The 14,600-nt window shown below is 44.3% G+C and overlaps 1 protein-coding gene across 2 annotated transcripts in view; it reads left to right on the top strand.

The window, feature by feature from the left end:
• Positions 1-14,600, top strand: part of CACNA2D2 (calcium voltage-gated channel auxiliary subunit alpha2delta 2) — a 2,156,122-nt gene that overhangs the window by 1,887,311 nt on the left and 254,211 nt on the right. For both annotated transcript variants that reach the window (XM_069644058.1, XM_069644057.1), the window contains exons 19-20: positions 2,460-2,531; positions 3,694-3,765. In XM_069644058.1, coding sequence (XP_069500159.1) covers positions 2,460-2,531; positions 3,694-3,765 — 144 coding nt within the window. The remainder of the gene's footprint in view (positions 1-2,459; positions 2,532-3,693; positions 3,766-14,600) is intronic.

Raw genomic sequence — 14,600 nt, 5'->3', positions numbered from 1 at the left:
GTTCCATGGGTCTGATCTTTGTTTTGGATACTTGGCTCCTTCTATGGTTCGTTGTGAACTTCATGTGATCGACCTGGAAGGGATGCAGAGCCTCCTCTCTCATCCAAGATTCGTTTTGCACAATAAATCTCGGCTAGCCAATTGAAGAGCTGCTCTCTTCCATGCCTGCCAGGAGTGGGCCAGTCATCGCCCACAGTGGTTCCACTCATTCAGGCACACCAGACATACTGTCCCCAATAGTGTGGATTGGGACCAGACAGTCCCAAACTTCTTCCTGGACACTTAGCACAGGTGACATGCAGGAGCCCGCAAATGATGCAGTTTTCGCAGGAGGCTGCATGCCCAAATAAGGAATACCCAGGTCTCTCGTCCTGGGTGAAGGCAAAGGGACAAAATGACCAAAGGACAGAACAAAAGACTTTATGGCATGGCCATTATCGGCACTGGCCACTGTCTTAGGCCAAACGCGGTAAGCGTGGTAGGGGCCATAAAAACAAAGTAAAATACTTTAAAAGTAAACTGCTGTCACCAGTTCGTCATAGGCACACTTGTACAAGCAGCAAAAAATCCTTAGAGGCTGGCTAGGGATTTAAAACAAAAGGACCCCTATGCGCGGTACTGTAAGGTACTTGGCACATAGATAAACAGTTACCAAGAAATGGCAACATAGTTAAAGACTAAGGAAAACATAGTTTCCCACTACTGGCAGCCTGGAGGGCGTGTCAATTTCCCCGTAACAAATGAGCGAAAGCCAGAATAGTGCAGCTGAAGACTGTGCTCCACTGGAAAAAGTCAGGTTAGGCAAGCCAAACAAAAGCAAAATGTTTTGGGGATCCATAAATGGAGGGAAAATTGCACTTAAGGGAAATCTTTCCTAACAAAAAGCAACCAGGGAAACATGCTACCCCTCCACTATCCACGTATTGTCAATGGCATGAAGCTAAATAAGTGCTATAGTTGAAAAAATGCAATGCATGTTAATCAGAGAAATGGTAAAAAGCAATTTAATATGATTTAATCCATAATGAAAAACAGTTCATATATAGAAAAATACATGTAACTATACAAAAACATATAACTAAAGAAAAAAGGGCCAGGGACACCATTGCTTTGCATAACAGATGTGACATCACAACCACATGATTAAAAAAACATCCTGTTGTAATGTGGGGTTAGTGTGTGATTCTGACAGCAGGGGCTCGAAACATAATGTGTCGACCCACAGTCTGACCTATTGATTGTATCTGAATGACACCTGGCCTGGTAGGATCGTTGTCTGTTGTCCCTCTGTTCCACCTGCCTTGCCTCGTCGCGCCTTGAAACACCTGTGTATAGGTGCGTTATAAATGCCATGTCATATCATATCATATGTGTTAGTTCCTGATCGATTAGGTCATTTGTATTCCACTATATGCTATTTTTTCTGTGCACAAACAATATTTTTGTAAGTATTTGTAACTAGCAAAAGTACCCATTCACAGTCTGCCCAAGTAATTTAAACGTAGTGTGCAACAATTCCTCATTTCAAACCATATCCAACATGCAATTAAACATGATTGATTATTAACTAAGTGGAAATAGTACAACTCAGGGTTTCGGAGTCACTTCATAGACACCTCAAGCTTTCCTCTCTTTGGCTATCAGATGTGACTCGGAACCCCTCAGTGGAATAGTTTTTCCATAGTAAATAGTCACCCATGTATCTGAAACTCAAGTCTACTGTCCTGGCGATGGTGGAATGCCAAAGCAGTAGTCGAGTTTTTCTACTTGTTTATCTTGCTAGAGACAAGGCTGTTGAGGCAGATCTCTAGGGGCCTCGTCCTTGCCATCTACATAGCTGCCCTGCAGAGTTTTGATGCTGCATTTTTCAAGCAACAATTACTGCACTCACATGCAAAAATATGCAGAATCTCTTTGACTAATTTGCTGCCTCCCAATTCCTTCCACAAAGCACCTGATCGTTTTGGAACGACCGTAGAATACTGATACTAAGGGAAGGTGGAGGCACTATTCAAGAGTAACCATGATGTTAAAGTAATTATTATCTCACAGTGATGTTGGTACCTTTGAAGTGGGGAGTGAAGGGGTCTTTATTAGCCACCATTCAGCAGAAGGGGGTATTCTGAAGCCTGGTCTGTGCTTGCAGATTCTCTTTGTCTTCTCAGAATCTTATTGGGTTGCTGTGGTTCTGTTCCCTGGGTAGGGGAGATGATGTCGGGATAGTCTGCATGGTTCATCTTGTGGGATTCGCGTGCACAAAAACAAAACAAACTTGCAGGGTCTCTCTGAAATTAGCGCTATCGTCAGTGATAAAGTTGTAACCACTTTTCGAGAGAATTGGTGTGAATCTTCAAGTACATTTTCCTACTGGAGATCCACAATACAAGTGAAACTTTTAACTGGGTCTGCAGTTGATACTGCACCTTCATGTGTCTAAGTGTTTTCTTTTTGTACACTAGATCATCAATTTCCAAGAGCCGGTGACTTTGGATTTTCTGGATGCAGAACTAGAGGACGACAACAAGGAGGAGGTGAGCAAAGGACATGGGTTATCAAGGGAAAAGGAAGTTGCCTCATAAAGATAGTTTATAGGGCAAAGAGTCTCAGTGCAGGAAGCGTTATACCTGGTTTGGTATTGAGGTAATTGAAAGGGACATTGCAATTAGGTTGTAGAATATTGTCTGTCTGTATGTGTATGTATGTTCAATGAACATCCAGCTTCTTTCAGGGAGATAGAAATAAGCATAAGGCAATTCAATTCAGGATGTACAGCATCCAACTCTGCAACCAATAGATAGGCTAATGCCAGATGCACATACAAAATGGAGCATATCAAACTGTTAATAGTAGATCATTGGGTGCAGATGTTTGGAAGGGAGGGAAGTAAGCTGGTTAATTCACTGAAGAGGCAATCGCCTGGTCAAGCCGCGTAACCTGGGCATGTATTACTTCCCTCACCCTCTCCTATTTTCACATATTTCAATGATATATTGCATGTGTACAGAGGATCTTGTTTAATTGGCATATCCATATACTAGGTTTTGGCATTTAATGTTAATGTATAAATTAATATTCTTTGGCCTGTAGGAGTTTGTTTTGGAGTGTCGACGTCCTCTTTGAGCAGGGTTTCACGCCGCATCCGTGTTTTTTAAATAAATATATATATATATAGATATATATATATATATATTATAATTTATATATATATATATAATTAAATATTATAACAGAAAACAATGTATTCACAAATCCATTTCATTTTATTTTGTTAACTTATTAGCAATATGTTTTGAAAAAGGAGAATTCCTGGGTGGCAATATTGGTGTATGTATTTGGACCCGGAATTCACCTTTTTGAAAATATGATGCTTGTAAATTGCCAACATTGAATGGTTACATACTTTTCTGTCCTGATTTTCAACATGCAAAAGTACTGCCGAGTGTGGCTCTCAAACCCCAACCTACCCACGCAAACATCAGCCTTTTCCAGCCTGCTCCCAACCCATGTGATGTCACTGCTAAGCAAGCACAGTGTTGTGAGGGTGTGGGGGGGCTGAGGATTGGGGCATGGTATTAGGAGGTTGGTGAAGGGATGGGGTTTGCATACGGTACTGTTGGCATGGGATACAAACAGGCAGCTTGGTTTGTTTTTGGCCCATGCTTTTGAAATGTAATGATGCCTGTGTTTTCCTAGATCCGGAGGAGAATGATTGATGGGCTCGAAGGACAGAAGGTCATCAAAACGCTCATCAAATCACTGGATGAGGTAACATGCAATGAGAGAACACCGTCTGCTGGGGGCATGTCTGAGATCGAGGGGAGATGTGCTGGGAAGAGGGGTGGAACGGAAGACAAGGGCAATGGGTTCAGGAGGTGGCACTGAGGTTCGGACCGGGAACAGTTCAGTTGTAACGTAGGAACGATGGAAGTGTCCTCTTCCAGTGCAAAATGTATAGCGCAGGCGACTTTTCAAGAAGGTGCCGCTGTCAAAAATCACATATACAGGTTTCAGTGTGACAGGCAGTTCTGTGCATCTTGTGAAGAGGGAGTGGGCCAAACCACCAGATGAGGGTGGCAGGGGAAACACTGGTTAATTTGCTGGCAAGAAAACGCTGTTTAATTTGCTGACAAGAAAAGGGGTGAAAGAGGTTATGTAGAGAAGAGGTTGGAGAGAGATAAAATGTGCATGATGTGAGAAGCAATGGGACTCATTACAAGTTTTACGGTGCAGGAAAAAAGTGCCATTGATATCATGACCACCACTTGTTGGGGCGGTAACAGAATTACCACTGTTTTTCCTTCCCTGACAAATTGTAGGTTCTGATGGATTTACTGTGTGATGATACCACTGACCGTAAATCCACCAAAAATCCCCAGGGAGTCCTACAGCTCCAAAAATGGGGAATTGCATCACCCTACCACCACTTGTAATCCAGTGGTAAACCCATGGGACAAAGTGACAGTAATGGTAACTGATGTTGGCGGTAATTCGGTGGAATTACCACCAAACTCGTAGTGAGGCCCAATGGGAGGTCAAGTGAAAATGTTGTAAAGTAAGTTTACTGGTGAGATGTGACGCTTGGTTAGAATGGGAGATAAGATACATCGGGTTGGGAAGAGCTGTACATGGCAATATGGTTATTGTTCAAAGGAGAGGTATTGGTGAAAGGAGGTTGATAACATGTAGACAGAGATCAGCGCGCATTGAAGAGCAGGGCATGTGATGCTATAGGAAGAAGACAGCAAAGTGTATGATTCCGAATGAGACGGAATGCTGCTGAGAAGAAGTGTGGTGTCAATCTGTCTTTTTCAGCCTCCAAATAGTTGATGTACAGAGAGCATATGCTTGTGGCTACTGATTTCAGTGCCAATGTTCACATGCCGCAATGACATCAGAAGGTTGGCTTCTATGACGGGGTTCTGGATTGGTCATTTTCATCCATGTCAGAACATTCCATGGTCTGGCGGTGTTTGGACTCTGCAGCCAGTCTGGGTTTCAGCGACTCTTATCTAGGATTGCTAGATGGCATTTCAGACCCTCCACTTTATATTGTATAGGTTGCTGCGTGCGCCAGGTCTAAAAAGAAGCCTGCTTCCTGTTTCTTCTGTTACAGAAAAGCTGGTGTGCAGAGGAGCACTGCTGCACTTGCTGCTAGCCATTTTATAGTGCTTGACTTCACTTTGGAGTTTACTTAAATGTTTCACCAGCCCTCCTCATGTTTTCTCCTCCAGCCCTCCTCATTTTCCAATCTGACATGTTGTGCTTCAATATAGCCGCTGTGGAAACTGTTCTCTGAGACTGAGAGAAAAGGATGTGCCTTTATCCACCCTGACCACCTGTGCTGGTTTATGTGTGCCTTTTTGTCCTGCTCAGGGTCACTATGACATAGGCCTCTGCTGGGTGCGGCACGCCACTCTCCGCGCATGGCTGGAATCAGTTGGCTGGACCATTCCCCAAACCCCCCACCCCCCGCTGGCGAGATTTGGGTTTTACCAGTGGCTGATATTTGTCAACATATCACTGACTTCAACTCCAGATGCTGTCACGAGGTTTTTGCTATTGGAATGGTGTATTTGTACCTCAGAACAACAAGCAGAGTGTTGGTACACTAGAATTTGGCCCGATGGAGTTCGTTTTTGGAGGATCCTTCTATAGCCAGATAGATTGGAGAAATGGGTTTAAAGAAATAGGTGGATGGTTGCCTGACCCCAATCCTCCACACAAGTTCCATGTAGTGATGCGTAAGTTGCCTAGATGTTCAATGTATAGACTCCGACTAAAAAGGGAAAATAGGGTGGGATCTCTTTCCTGTGACACCATTAATAACACGGTCCTTATCGCGCTGGTAATGGTCACGTAGCAACTTCCGTGCCTGGGCGGAGAGGGTGTGGGAGGGGGAAGGCAGGAGTATTTAGGGGGCAGCGAGGGGGCATGTAGGATTAGGGGAAGGGACAGAGCTGGAGCAGGGAGCTGGTACCAAGGAGGCAGAAGACCAGCACGGTCCAGGGGCATGAGGTGAGTGAGGGTACAGGTGGGGGAGAGAACAGGGGTAAAGATGAGGGACCTCCCTTGCAACCAAGAGACTAGCAGAGGGGCAGGGAGAAGGGGTTAAGAGGAGCTGCGGGCTGGGAGCCCAATGAGCTCAAGGTGTGTCAAGTGAAGCCGCAACCGGTAAATGCAATGCAGCATTTTCTGCATCACACATGGAGCCATTTTCCCTAAGTCCCAAGCTTGAGGTACCAACGTATGGAATCTCACCAATATGTTCCACTGATGGGTCATCATGCCAACAACAGTAATTAAATTGTAAGGGCGTGATGAGTATTTCCATGGAACGCCAGTACCCTGCTCCCACCCTTTCCTACTTCGACTATTATATGAAAACACTACCTGAAAGCACGGCCCTATCAAAACTGTCCAGTGATTCATTTCCAATTTCTACTTCCATTTTTATATGGAAATGTATTTTCCTAACTTAACTTCTGAACTTGGTTATGATTTTTCTGTTCTAGATTATTCCGATTTTTCAGGTTATCAACGCCAACCCAAGATTGTGAATTTGCAGACTGATTTCAAGACATAGTCCATATCGGTTCTTTGATGCTGACAGCTTTCTTTTGCAACAGAGAGTGTCTGCAAACTAACATGCATCCGTTATGGCCGTCCATGGATGTGTCCCATCTCTTTCGAGGCTGTGCAATAGAATTAGACCACGAAACCAGTGGTAAAATCTGGCAAATGTGCCTGTCTGGTGGTTCACTCCAAATATTCATTCTATTTCCTTTATCCTTGCAACATGAAACCGAAATATATACAATCTGGATTCTGTTTGATATGTGTTCCTAATATCCAGCCACTGACACCTACCAAAATATACTAGTTTGTTTCATCCAGCTCTAACTTCCTTTTTCGTTTGTTTAAAGAACTCATTTATAATATTCAATTACCCAAAGTTGTAAGGGAAGATGGGACATGGAGACCATTGGCTAGCTCCCTGCCAATCGGAAAGCAGAATGCAGTAAATAATGAGGCCCTAATGCTCTTTCAGCGGGCTGTTCCAAATCGTAATGGCCTACCATGCGGCTTAATAGCCCATTGCTGCACTGCGGTAATTCATGTGGGCACATGCCGCTACCATGTCCTACTGCCCAGTCAACACACTACACTATTGCAATTAGCCCACTGGCACCAAACCAGATTCTAAGGATCGTTTTGTGTGAGAAAAAAACGACACTGCAGGCACTTGGCGCACTTAAAGAAAAAATCAACCACAGTACTCCAGAGAATAACATGAAGAAAGATAATCGATGCCCAAAACAAATCACGTTATTGGCCATCGACCGTAACCTTCAATTCAGAACACGCATCGCAAAGAAGACAGAAGCATACTGGTACCAACTTGCACTTCCTCACGCAAAGTTGAGCCTTTCATCCCTGCACCAAGTTCCGGAACAGTTGTTTACGCCCTTATCATCTCCCACCTGCCGGGTAGCAACACCCTCCCCACAGGAGTCCCAGATGCCTCTGCGGAACACCTCATCACTGGACTAAAAACATTCAACTCATCACTCTGATCCTCAAGGTGTTCCACTGGCTCATTTTTTAAGGTACATCATGGTCAGGGCAGCCTGCATCATCTACAAAGCACCTACTTGGCCAAGGAATGTACCAACTCTGCAGACCTACACGCCATCAGAAACCACAACATCATCAGACTGGAGACAAAGAACTGCCAGAGGGAAGAAACATCAAGCAGGCATTTTCTCTGTTAAGAGATAAGGTTGGCACCTATATCCCACACTTCAGGAAGGACATGAGAACCCTACTGTTCAAAGTACAGCTTGCCAATAGATGATCGGTCCACTCTCTCCTAACGCTCCCTGTCTGGAACTCACCCACTCTCCTGTTCCCTCTATCCCTCCTAGCTCCTCTACTACCCTGCATCCTTACATCTAACTCTGTGTGTGCTTCCTCTAGGTACAGTCAAGAAAAGCGCCTAGATGCCTTCGGGCTGGAAGTGCTATACAAATGACTAAATAAATAAATACATGAATAAAATTGCTTCCCACATAGATTCACACTTTATAAATCACATACATAAATACATACATGTGGCTTAGTAACAAAAGCAGCAATTCTATTAAAAATATATTTTCTCACAATTGAAGGGTGAGACATGGAATGTCTCACCCTTCAATTATGGCCAAGAGTAAATCTTATGTGTCAACTACATCTATGCTTTCTGCTAATCATTTATTTCACCACTCTCCTTTTCGATATAAAAATCGAGGATTCTCTGTGCAAGCCCCTGGACTATGGAATGTTCCACTGTTGGTTTTACGATGCTTTCCCAACCATTTCATTAGAGTAGGTCCATAAAAGCTTTGTTCTTCTCATATTTGTGGTTATTTTTTGACTGACTGTCTGTCTGCAATAGCACCTAGAAGCAAGGTAGTTTACCCAGCTGTACAATATAAACATAAAATTCCAATCAAATCAAAAATAATAGGCAAATATATTAAATGCAAAAAGGTTTCATTTGGTGAATCGAATGTTCTCATCTAATAATTTCCAAAGAATCTTTTAGGGACTTCAACAAGCTTAGATCCACTAAGATCTTATATATCATGATATAACCAACGTTATGGCTATTCAGTAATATCACTAGTTATTTTCTACATAATATACATAATATTCCCATGTAACTGTAATTAAAATGTCCTGATGAGGACACAGTCATGAGCTGGTCTCTGTGTCTACCCCTTGCAAATGTGTTACATCTTCTCCAGTAGTTGCTACAGAATGTAAGGGTTTTTTGGCAATCTTAAAATCTCCGGGTCTCCCAGAGACACATGCCCAGTCAAAATTGCTAAAAACATATCCACGTCTCTGGCAGAAGACAGTAAAAACATCAGGCAGCTATGATATGATATGATATTTTATTTATAGTGTGTTTATACACAAGTGTTTCAAGGCACGATGTGGCAACACGGGGTACAAGGGAGGACAAGACAACAATCTTACTAGGCGCAGTGACATTGAGATCGCGCAAGTGCAGGGGAGAGGGAAGGCAGAAAGTGCAAGGGGCAGGGGAGGAGTGAAAAGTGCTGAACCCTGGATCAAAACAACCACAAGTAGTGCGGCCAACAGGTGCCAAGTTCAAGAGTTATGTGCAGACAACGGGTATCTAATAAGTGCTGGTAAGGGGAATGTAGGGTTGCAGATATAGACCCAAGTGCAAGGGTTGCCAGGAGGCAGTGCGGGTAGGCAGCTCGGTGGGCAAGGAGCTGGGCCCAAATTCAGAGGGTAGCCAGGTACCCAGATGCAGTAGCAGATGTAGATCAGCAGGGGAGAGGAAGAAAGAAGGCAGAAGCAAAGAGGAAGGTCTTGAGGTGCATCTGGAACCAAAGTTGGTTCTCAAGTTTCAAAGAGGCAGGGAGGCTGTTCCAAAGGGAGGCCCCAGCCGAATAAAGAGATCTACCACCAACTCATTTCTTGGAGAAGCGACTGACCCTGAGGGAGTTGGAGGAGGAGGAGCGAAGAGCTCGAGTAGGAACTTATTTCCGAAGGGAGAGTTGAGGGTATTGCAGACCCAGGCCCGAGAAGGTCTTGTCGACAATTCAGAGGGTCTTGAACTTAAAGGCATGGTCTAGTAAAATTTTTTATATTGTCCCAACGGGTCGGCCATGTTTTTTTAAGCCTAAGTGGCTCGATTTTAGAAAACTTTCTTATGGACCTTACCCGAGTTTTCGTCCATTAAACGCACGCGAAAACAAGCACCAGGGAGCCGCCATTTTCTGATAATCCTATCTTTTCCCCGATCGCCCTGGCTGACCTGCTTTTGCGGCACTAAATCAATTCCCCCGCCCCTGTGCCTGTCATCAGCAGACTCGTACCGCCCATTTCCCAACGCCAAAGCACGTCTCGTGTCAACATTCGCTGCGCTTCTGCTAATGACGTGTCGCCATGGAAATGGCAGGACGCCTCTCTCCTCAATAAGTATAAACAGACCGTTTCACAACACACAGCAGCCGATTTTCGATTCCATTCCTCTCTCTGTGTTACTTAGAGTATTCTGTGACTCGTTTCAGTGCTCTGGTCAGCTACCTTCGCCGCTTGTAGCCCGTGTGAACAGATACCAGTACCACCGCTATCAATTATTTTAGTTTGTTTAACACACAATGGCTACAATAATGCCCTACATGTACGAGCCCGAGTATACCGAGGAGGAACTACTGGAAAGGGAAGCACGCGAAAATGATGGGGATTCGGACGGTAGTTGGCAGGACGAATCAACAGATGAAGAGCCTGGGCCTAGTCGAATGGACGGCGTCTCCACCTGGTGCACATGCAATCGGTGCGAGCTAATGCCAACTGAGGACGAGAACTGCTGCTGCCGAGAAAACTCGGGATGCCTGGCCTACATTTCGGAAGGCGAGCCACAACCGCAATGCATCACCGAGCTGCCAGACTTCAGGGCAGCCTGCCTCACACGGGCCGTGTTGAGAATAATGATGGTGCTTATGCACGAACTTCGAGCAACTGTTCGTCCTCGTAATCCGAGTAACGAGTAAGTATACTCTGCTTGTCATGCCACTCCTATTTCATGTTCTTCTACTATATCCAAAATTACATCTACATATCATTGTAACGCATGTAAGTCATTCAATAGTGTGCATTGTCTAGATAGCATTTGTCCGTGTAAAATGCCATTCGTTACAAGAATTGTCATTGACAACAAACGTTTATTAAACTTATCTGGGTCATTTAAAAACAGTTTGTTTCATTCCTTTTCACAGGTGGTACAGGCTGGTGGCCTATCGTTCCTTTACATGGTGGCTTCACGGGAGGCTTGGACACCGCGTTCGAAGAGTGATACCCGCCTGTGCCGTTCGTGCCATTAGAGAAACGTTCCCGAGTGACAGCGGTCAGTACAGGGGATTTTCTCTCGCTGTGCTGCAACCTGACCTGTATAATCTTTAAAGTCTTGTATTTTTGTTTCATGAAAATAAGATACAAAATAAAACACCACATATATTTTAACAACGTTTGTCTCGATTTTTTAAATGAATCAAGTGTGTCTCCATTCAAGGTTGGACGTCAGACATCTGTGCTCCGAATGGGTGAAGGTCTGGTTGCTGTGAAGCAGGGTGGTCACTATCTAAGCTAACATAACATATTCTCGATAATGCATGCACTAAATAACACTTGTTCAAAGTCTTTCAGTAGGTTATGTCTCTATAAAAGTCACACATATATCTATACTAACAATTACCATTGGATTATACAGGCCTTAGGGTCTTGGCCACTATAATACACCGGTTGAAGTGTGGGTCTGTGCTCACAAGAATCTCCGATATGTGGCATTTGTTATTGATAAGCAACGAGATACTATCATTGATATAAAGGCGATATACTGTATATTGATATAAAGGCGGTTCGCGCCGGTGGATGCGCGCTGGCATGGGGGGCTGTGACGGGCGCAAACGGCCAAGGTGCCAAACTACATGTACACTTCAAAAGGTGTCCCATGCCAAGGGGCCATCGGTCACATGGCCTCCTCAGACCCCGTGTCTCCAGGCAGGCCTCCCCTGAGGCAGGCCGCCACCCTGCAATCCACATAAGTGTGTCTCCATTCAGCAGTCTTCCTGTGCCTTATCTGCATGCCCCAGGGCCATCCATCCCACCCCCCTCTATCAAAGGCGGTTCGTGCCGGTGGATGCGCGCTGGCATGGGGGGCTGTGACGGGCGCAAACGGCCAAGGTGCCAAACTACATGTACACTTCAAAAGGTGTCCCACGCCAAGGGGCCATCGGTCACATGGCCTCCTCAGACCCCGTGTCTCCAGGAAGGCCTCCCCTGAGGCAGGCCGCCCCCCTGCAATCCACATAAGTGTGTCTCCATTCAGCAGTCTTCCTGTGCCTTATCTGCACGCCCCAGGGCCATCCATCCCACCCCCCTCTATCAAAGGCGGTTCACACCCGTGGATGCGCGCTGGCATGGGGGGCTGTCCGGGGCGCGAAAGGCCAAGGTGCCAAACTGCATGTACACTTCAAAAGGTGTCCCACGCCAAGGGGCCATCGGTCACATGGCCTCCTCAGACCCCGTGTCTCCAGGCAGGCAGGCCTCCCCTGAGGCAGGCCGCCCCCCTAATACCACGACATACATACGTCATTCATTCACAAACACACCCCAGTTTCTAATACTTTAAAAACCACTCGATATGTCTCATGAGAACATCTTTGTGCTTTGCAAGTCAACTCTTGAACGTGCTACCTGGGAACCACTGAGATCTATGCTAATCTGCTCGTCGTCGTGCTATCCGTGAACTTCTGTGACCGCTTCGAGCATACCCATCAGTGCGCTACCTGTGGCCATCCACCTATTCTCCCGCAACATACTGCTCTGCTTGCTGAACCCAACTGTTTGTTGGTCAAGGTAAGGCCATGTATCCTGGTTATATTCCGCAGATTTTTAAATTTCTATCTATTTTCGAGTAGAGTACACAATAGTGCTATGTTCATTGGTCTCATTGGTATTGACTTGAGTTTCCATTGCTATGCTATCAATAGATCTATTTATTTTCATCTGTGACTATTGTGATTGAATTGTCCTTCGGGGGTCCAGTCAATAATGTTAGCATGTTTCCTTCTCGTGCAAGACAGAACATCCAAGGGACGAGTCACATGTTCAGATTTCAGTCACATCAGTTATACATTTCTGCAACTTATGCAAATACTAAGCAGCACATAATGAACTGGTATAGTTCCTGCGACCAAAACAAACCTTGCATTGATCATTGTATGATTCATTTACTTTTGTATCAAATCTTTACTCTTGAAGATTGTATAATAATGTCGATATTTACTTTTCAGATTTATCAACAATGCCTGCCTGTTCGATTAGCGGTTGCCCTTCAAAGACCCATGCGAAATCTGAAGGAACTACAATGTATGTATTCCCGAAAACTGTTGATCGAATAAGAGAATGGGTCAGACATTGCGGATATCCACTGGATGAGCTGGAAAGTAGAGTCCAACAAGTCTTAGAGGACAAGAGGGGTGATCGATACCGCATCTGCAGCCGGCACTTTTCCTTGGACATGTACACAACTTCTTGGGTAACAAAGAAGAATAAACGGCGAACGACACGGAAATTGCGCGAAAACGCTATTCCCACTCTATTCGTCCACATTCCGCCACCGGTGAGTCAAGTGTTCGGATTTAGCTTTAGGCCTTGCGGTAGTGTGTAGCCGAATGGATTAATAGATATTGTAGGTGTTCTATCCCTTGTAATAATTTCGATATTGATATGAGTGTATAGTTTTTTGAATAATGACATTTATCAATATATTCTTTTTCGATTTCATAACCCACAAACGCAATGTATATATATATGGGGACAGGGAACTGTGCTGTATTGAGCATTTTTCAAGTATTCTGTCGGCTTACATGGCTATTTTTAATATTGGCATTTCATTATCAATCATTAATTGACCTTTACAACTTCTTGACTATCCCTTGAATCTGAAGCAAGAACATTCTACATCCTTGACGTGGTCGCAGTTATCAACCACTTCTAGCGCGTATCAGGTAATCTTACTAGGCTAATCCGCTACATACTTGTTTTATGCATGTCAAGTGATAGTTTTATTCTATCGTGTAATTATTTTACCGAATGTTTGGTTACTGCTTTCCAATTAATATACACCTTAGTTATCGTCCACTGGTGTTTGTTTTCAGTTATAATTAGTGTTATCCATACTAATGCAAGTACTATCTTTCAGGGAGATGCTGAAGCGTCCGCCACATCTACAACGTTTCTAGATGTTCCTCACCAGCAGGAGGTATGGATACTGACAGCTCCATCGAGCGTTATCATCAGAGCTGGAATTCTTGTCGTTTGATTGTTCTACACAATGTTTCATTCGTGGTTAGCCGTTGATATGTACCTGTGCTGTCGACCCCAGGTGTAAGTTATGTTTTCACAATTGTAATCCTCACTAATGCAAGTACTATGTTTCAGGCAGTTGATGGAGCGTCAACCCCTGCACTTGATGCAGAGCCTGACATTCAAGTATACGAATCGGCGCAACAGCTTTCGGAAGTGCGCACTACATTTGCAACATCCATAGATGTTCTTCAGCAGCACGAGGTATGGATAATGACAGCTCCATCATGCATGATCATATAACGTGATTCCATTTGCTATACTTTCTTCCCTATTAACGCAAGTGCTGTGTTTCAGGGAGACGACGGAGCTTCCACCACAATCACAACATCTCATTTAGATGATGCAGATGTAAAGGAATCGTTGAAATAAGTCGATGAAATGTGATCATATTTGGATTTTCCTTGATTCTTTTGGACAATACATCTTTCGCGGTTATCTCTTTATATGTACCTGTGCGTTCGACCCCAAGTGTGTGTTATGTTTCCAATATTGAAAACCATACTAATCCAAGTGCTGTGTTTCAGGGAGACGACGGAGCTTACACCACAATCACAACATCTCATTTAGATGATGCAGATGTGAAGGAATCGTTGAAATAAGTCGATGAAATGTGATCATATTTGGATTTTCCTTGATTCTTTTGGACA

This window comes from Ambystoma mexicanum, chromosome 2p (genome assembly GCF_040938575.1).
Source record: "Ambystoma mexicanum isolate Mex_15411 chromosome 2p, UKY_AmexF1_1, whole genome shotgun sequence".
Taxonomy (NCBI): Eukaryota; Metazoa; Chordata; class Amphibia; order Caudata; family Ambystomatidae; genus Ambystoma; species Ambystoma mexicanum.
This window is presented reverse-complemented; position numbering and strand designations above follow the sequence as displayed.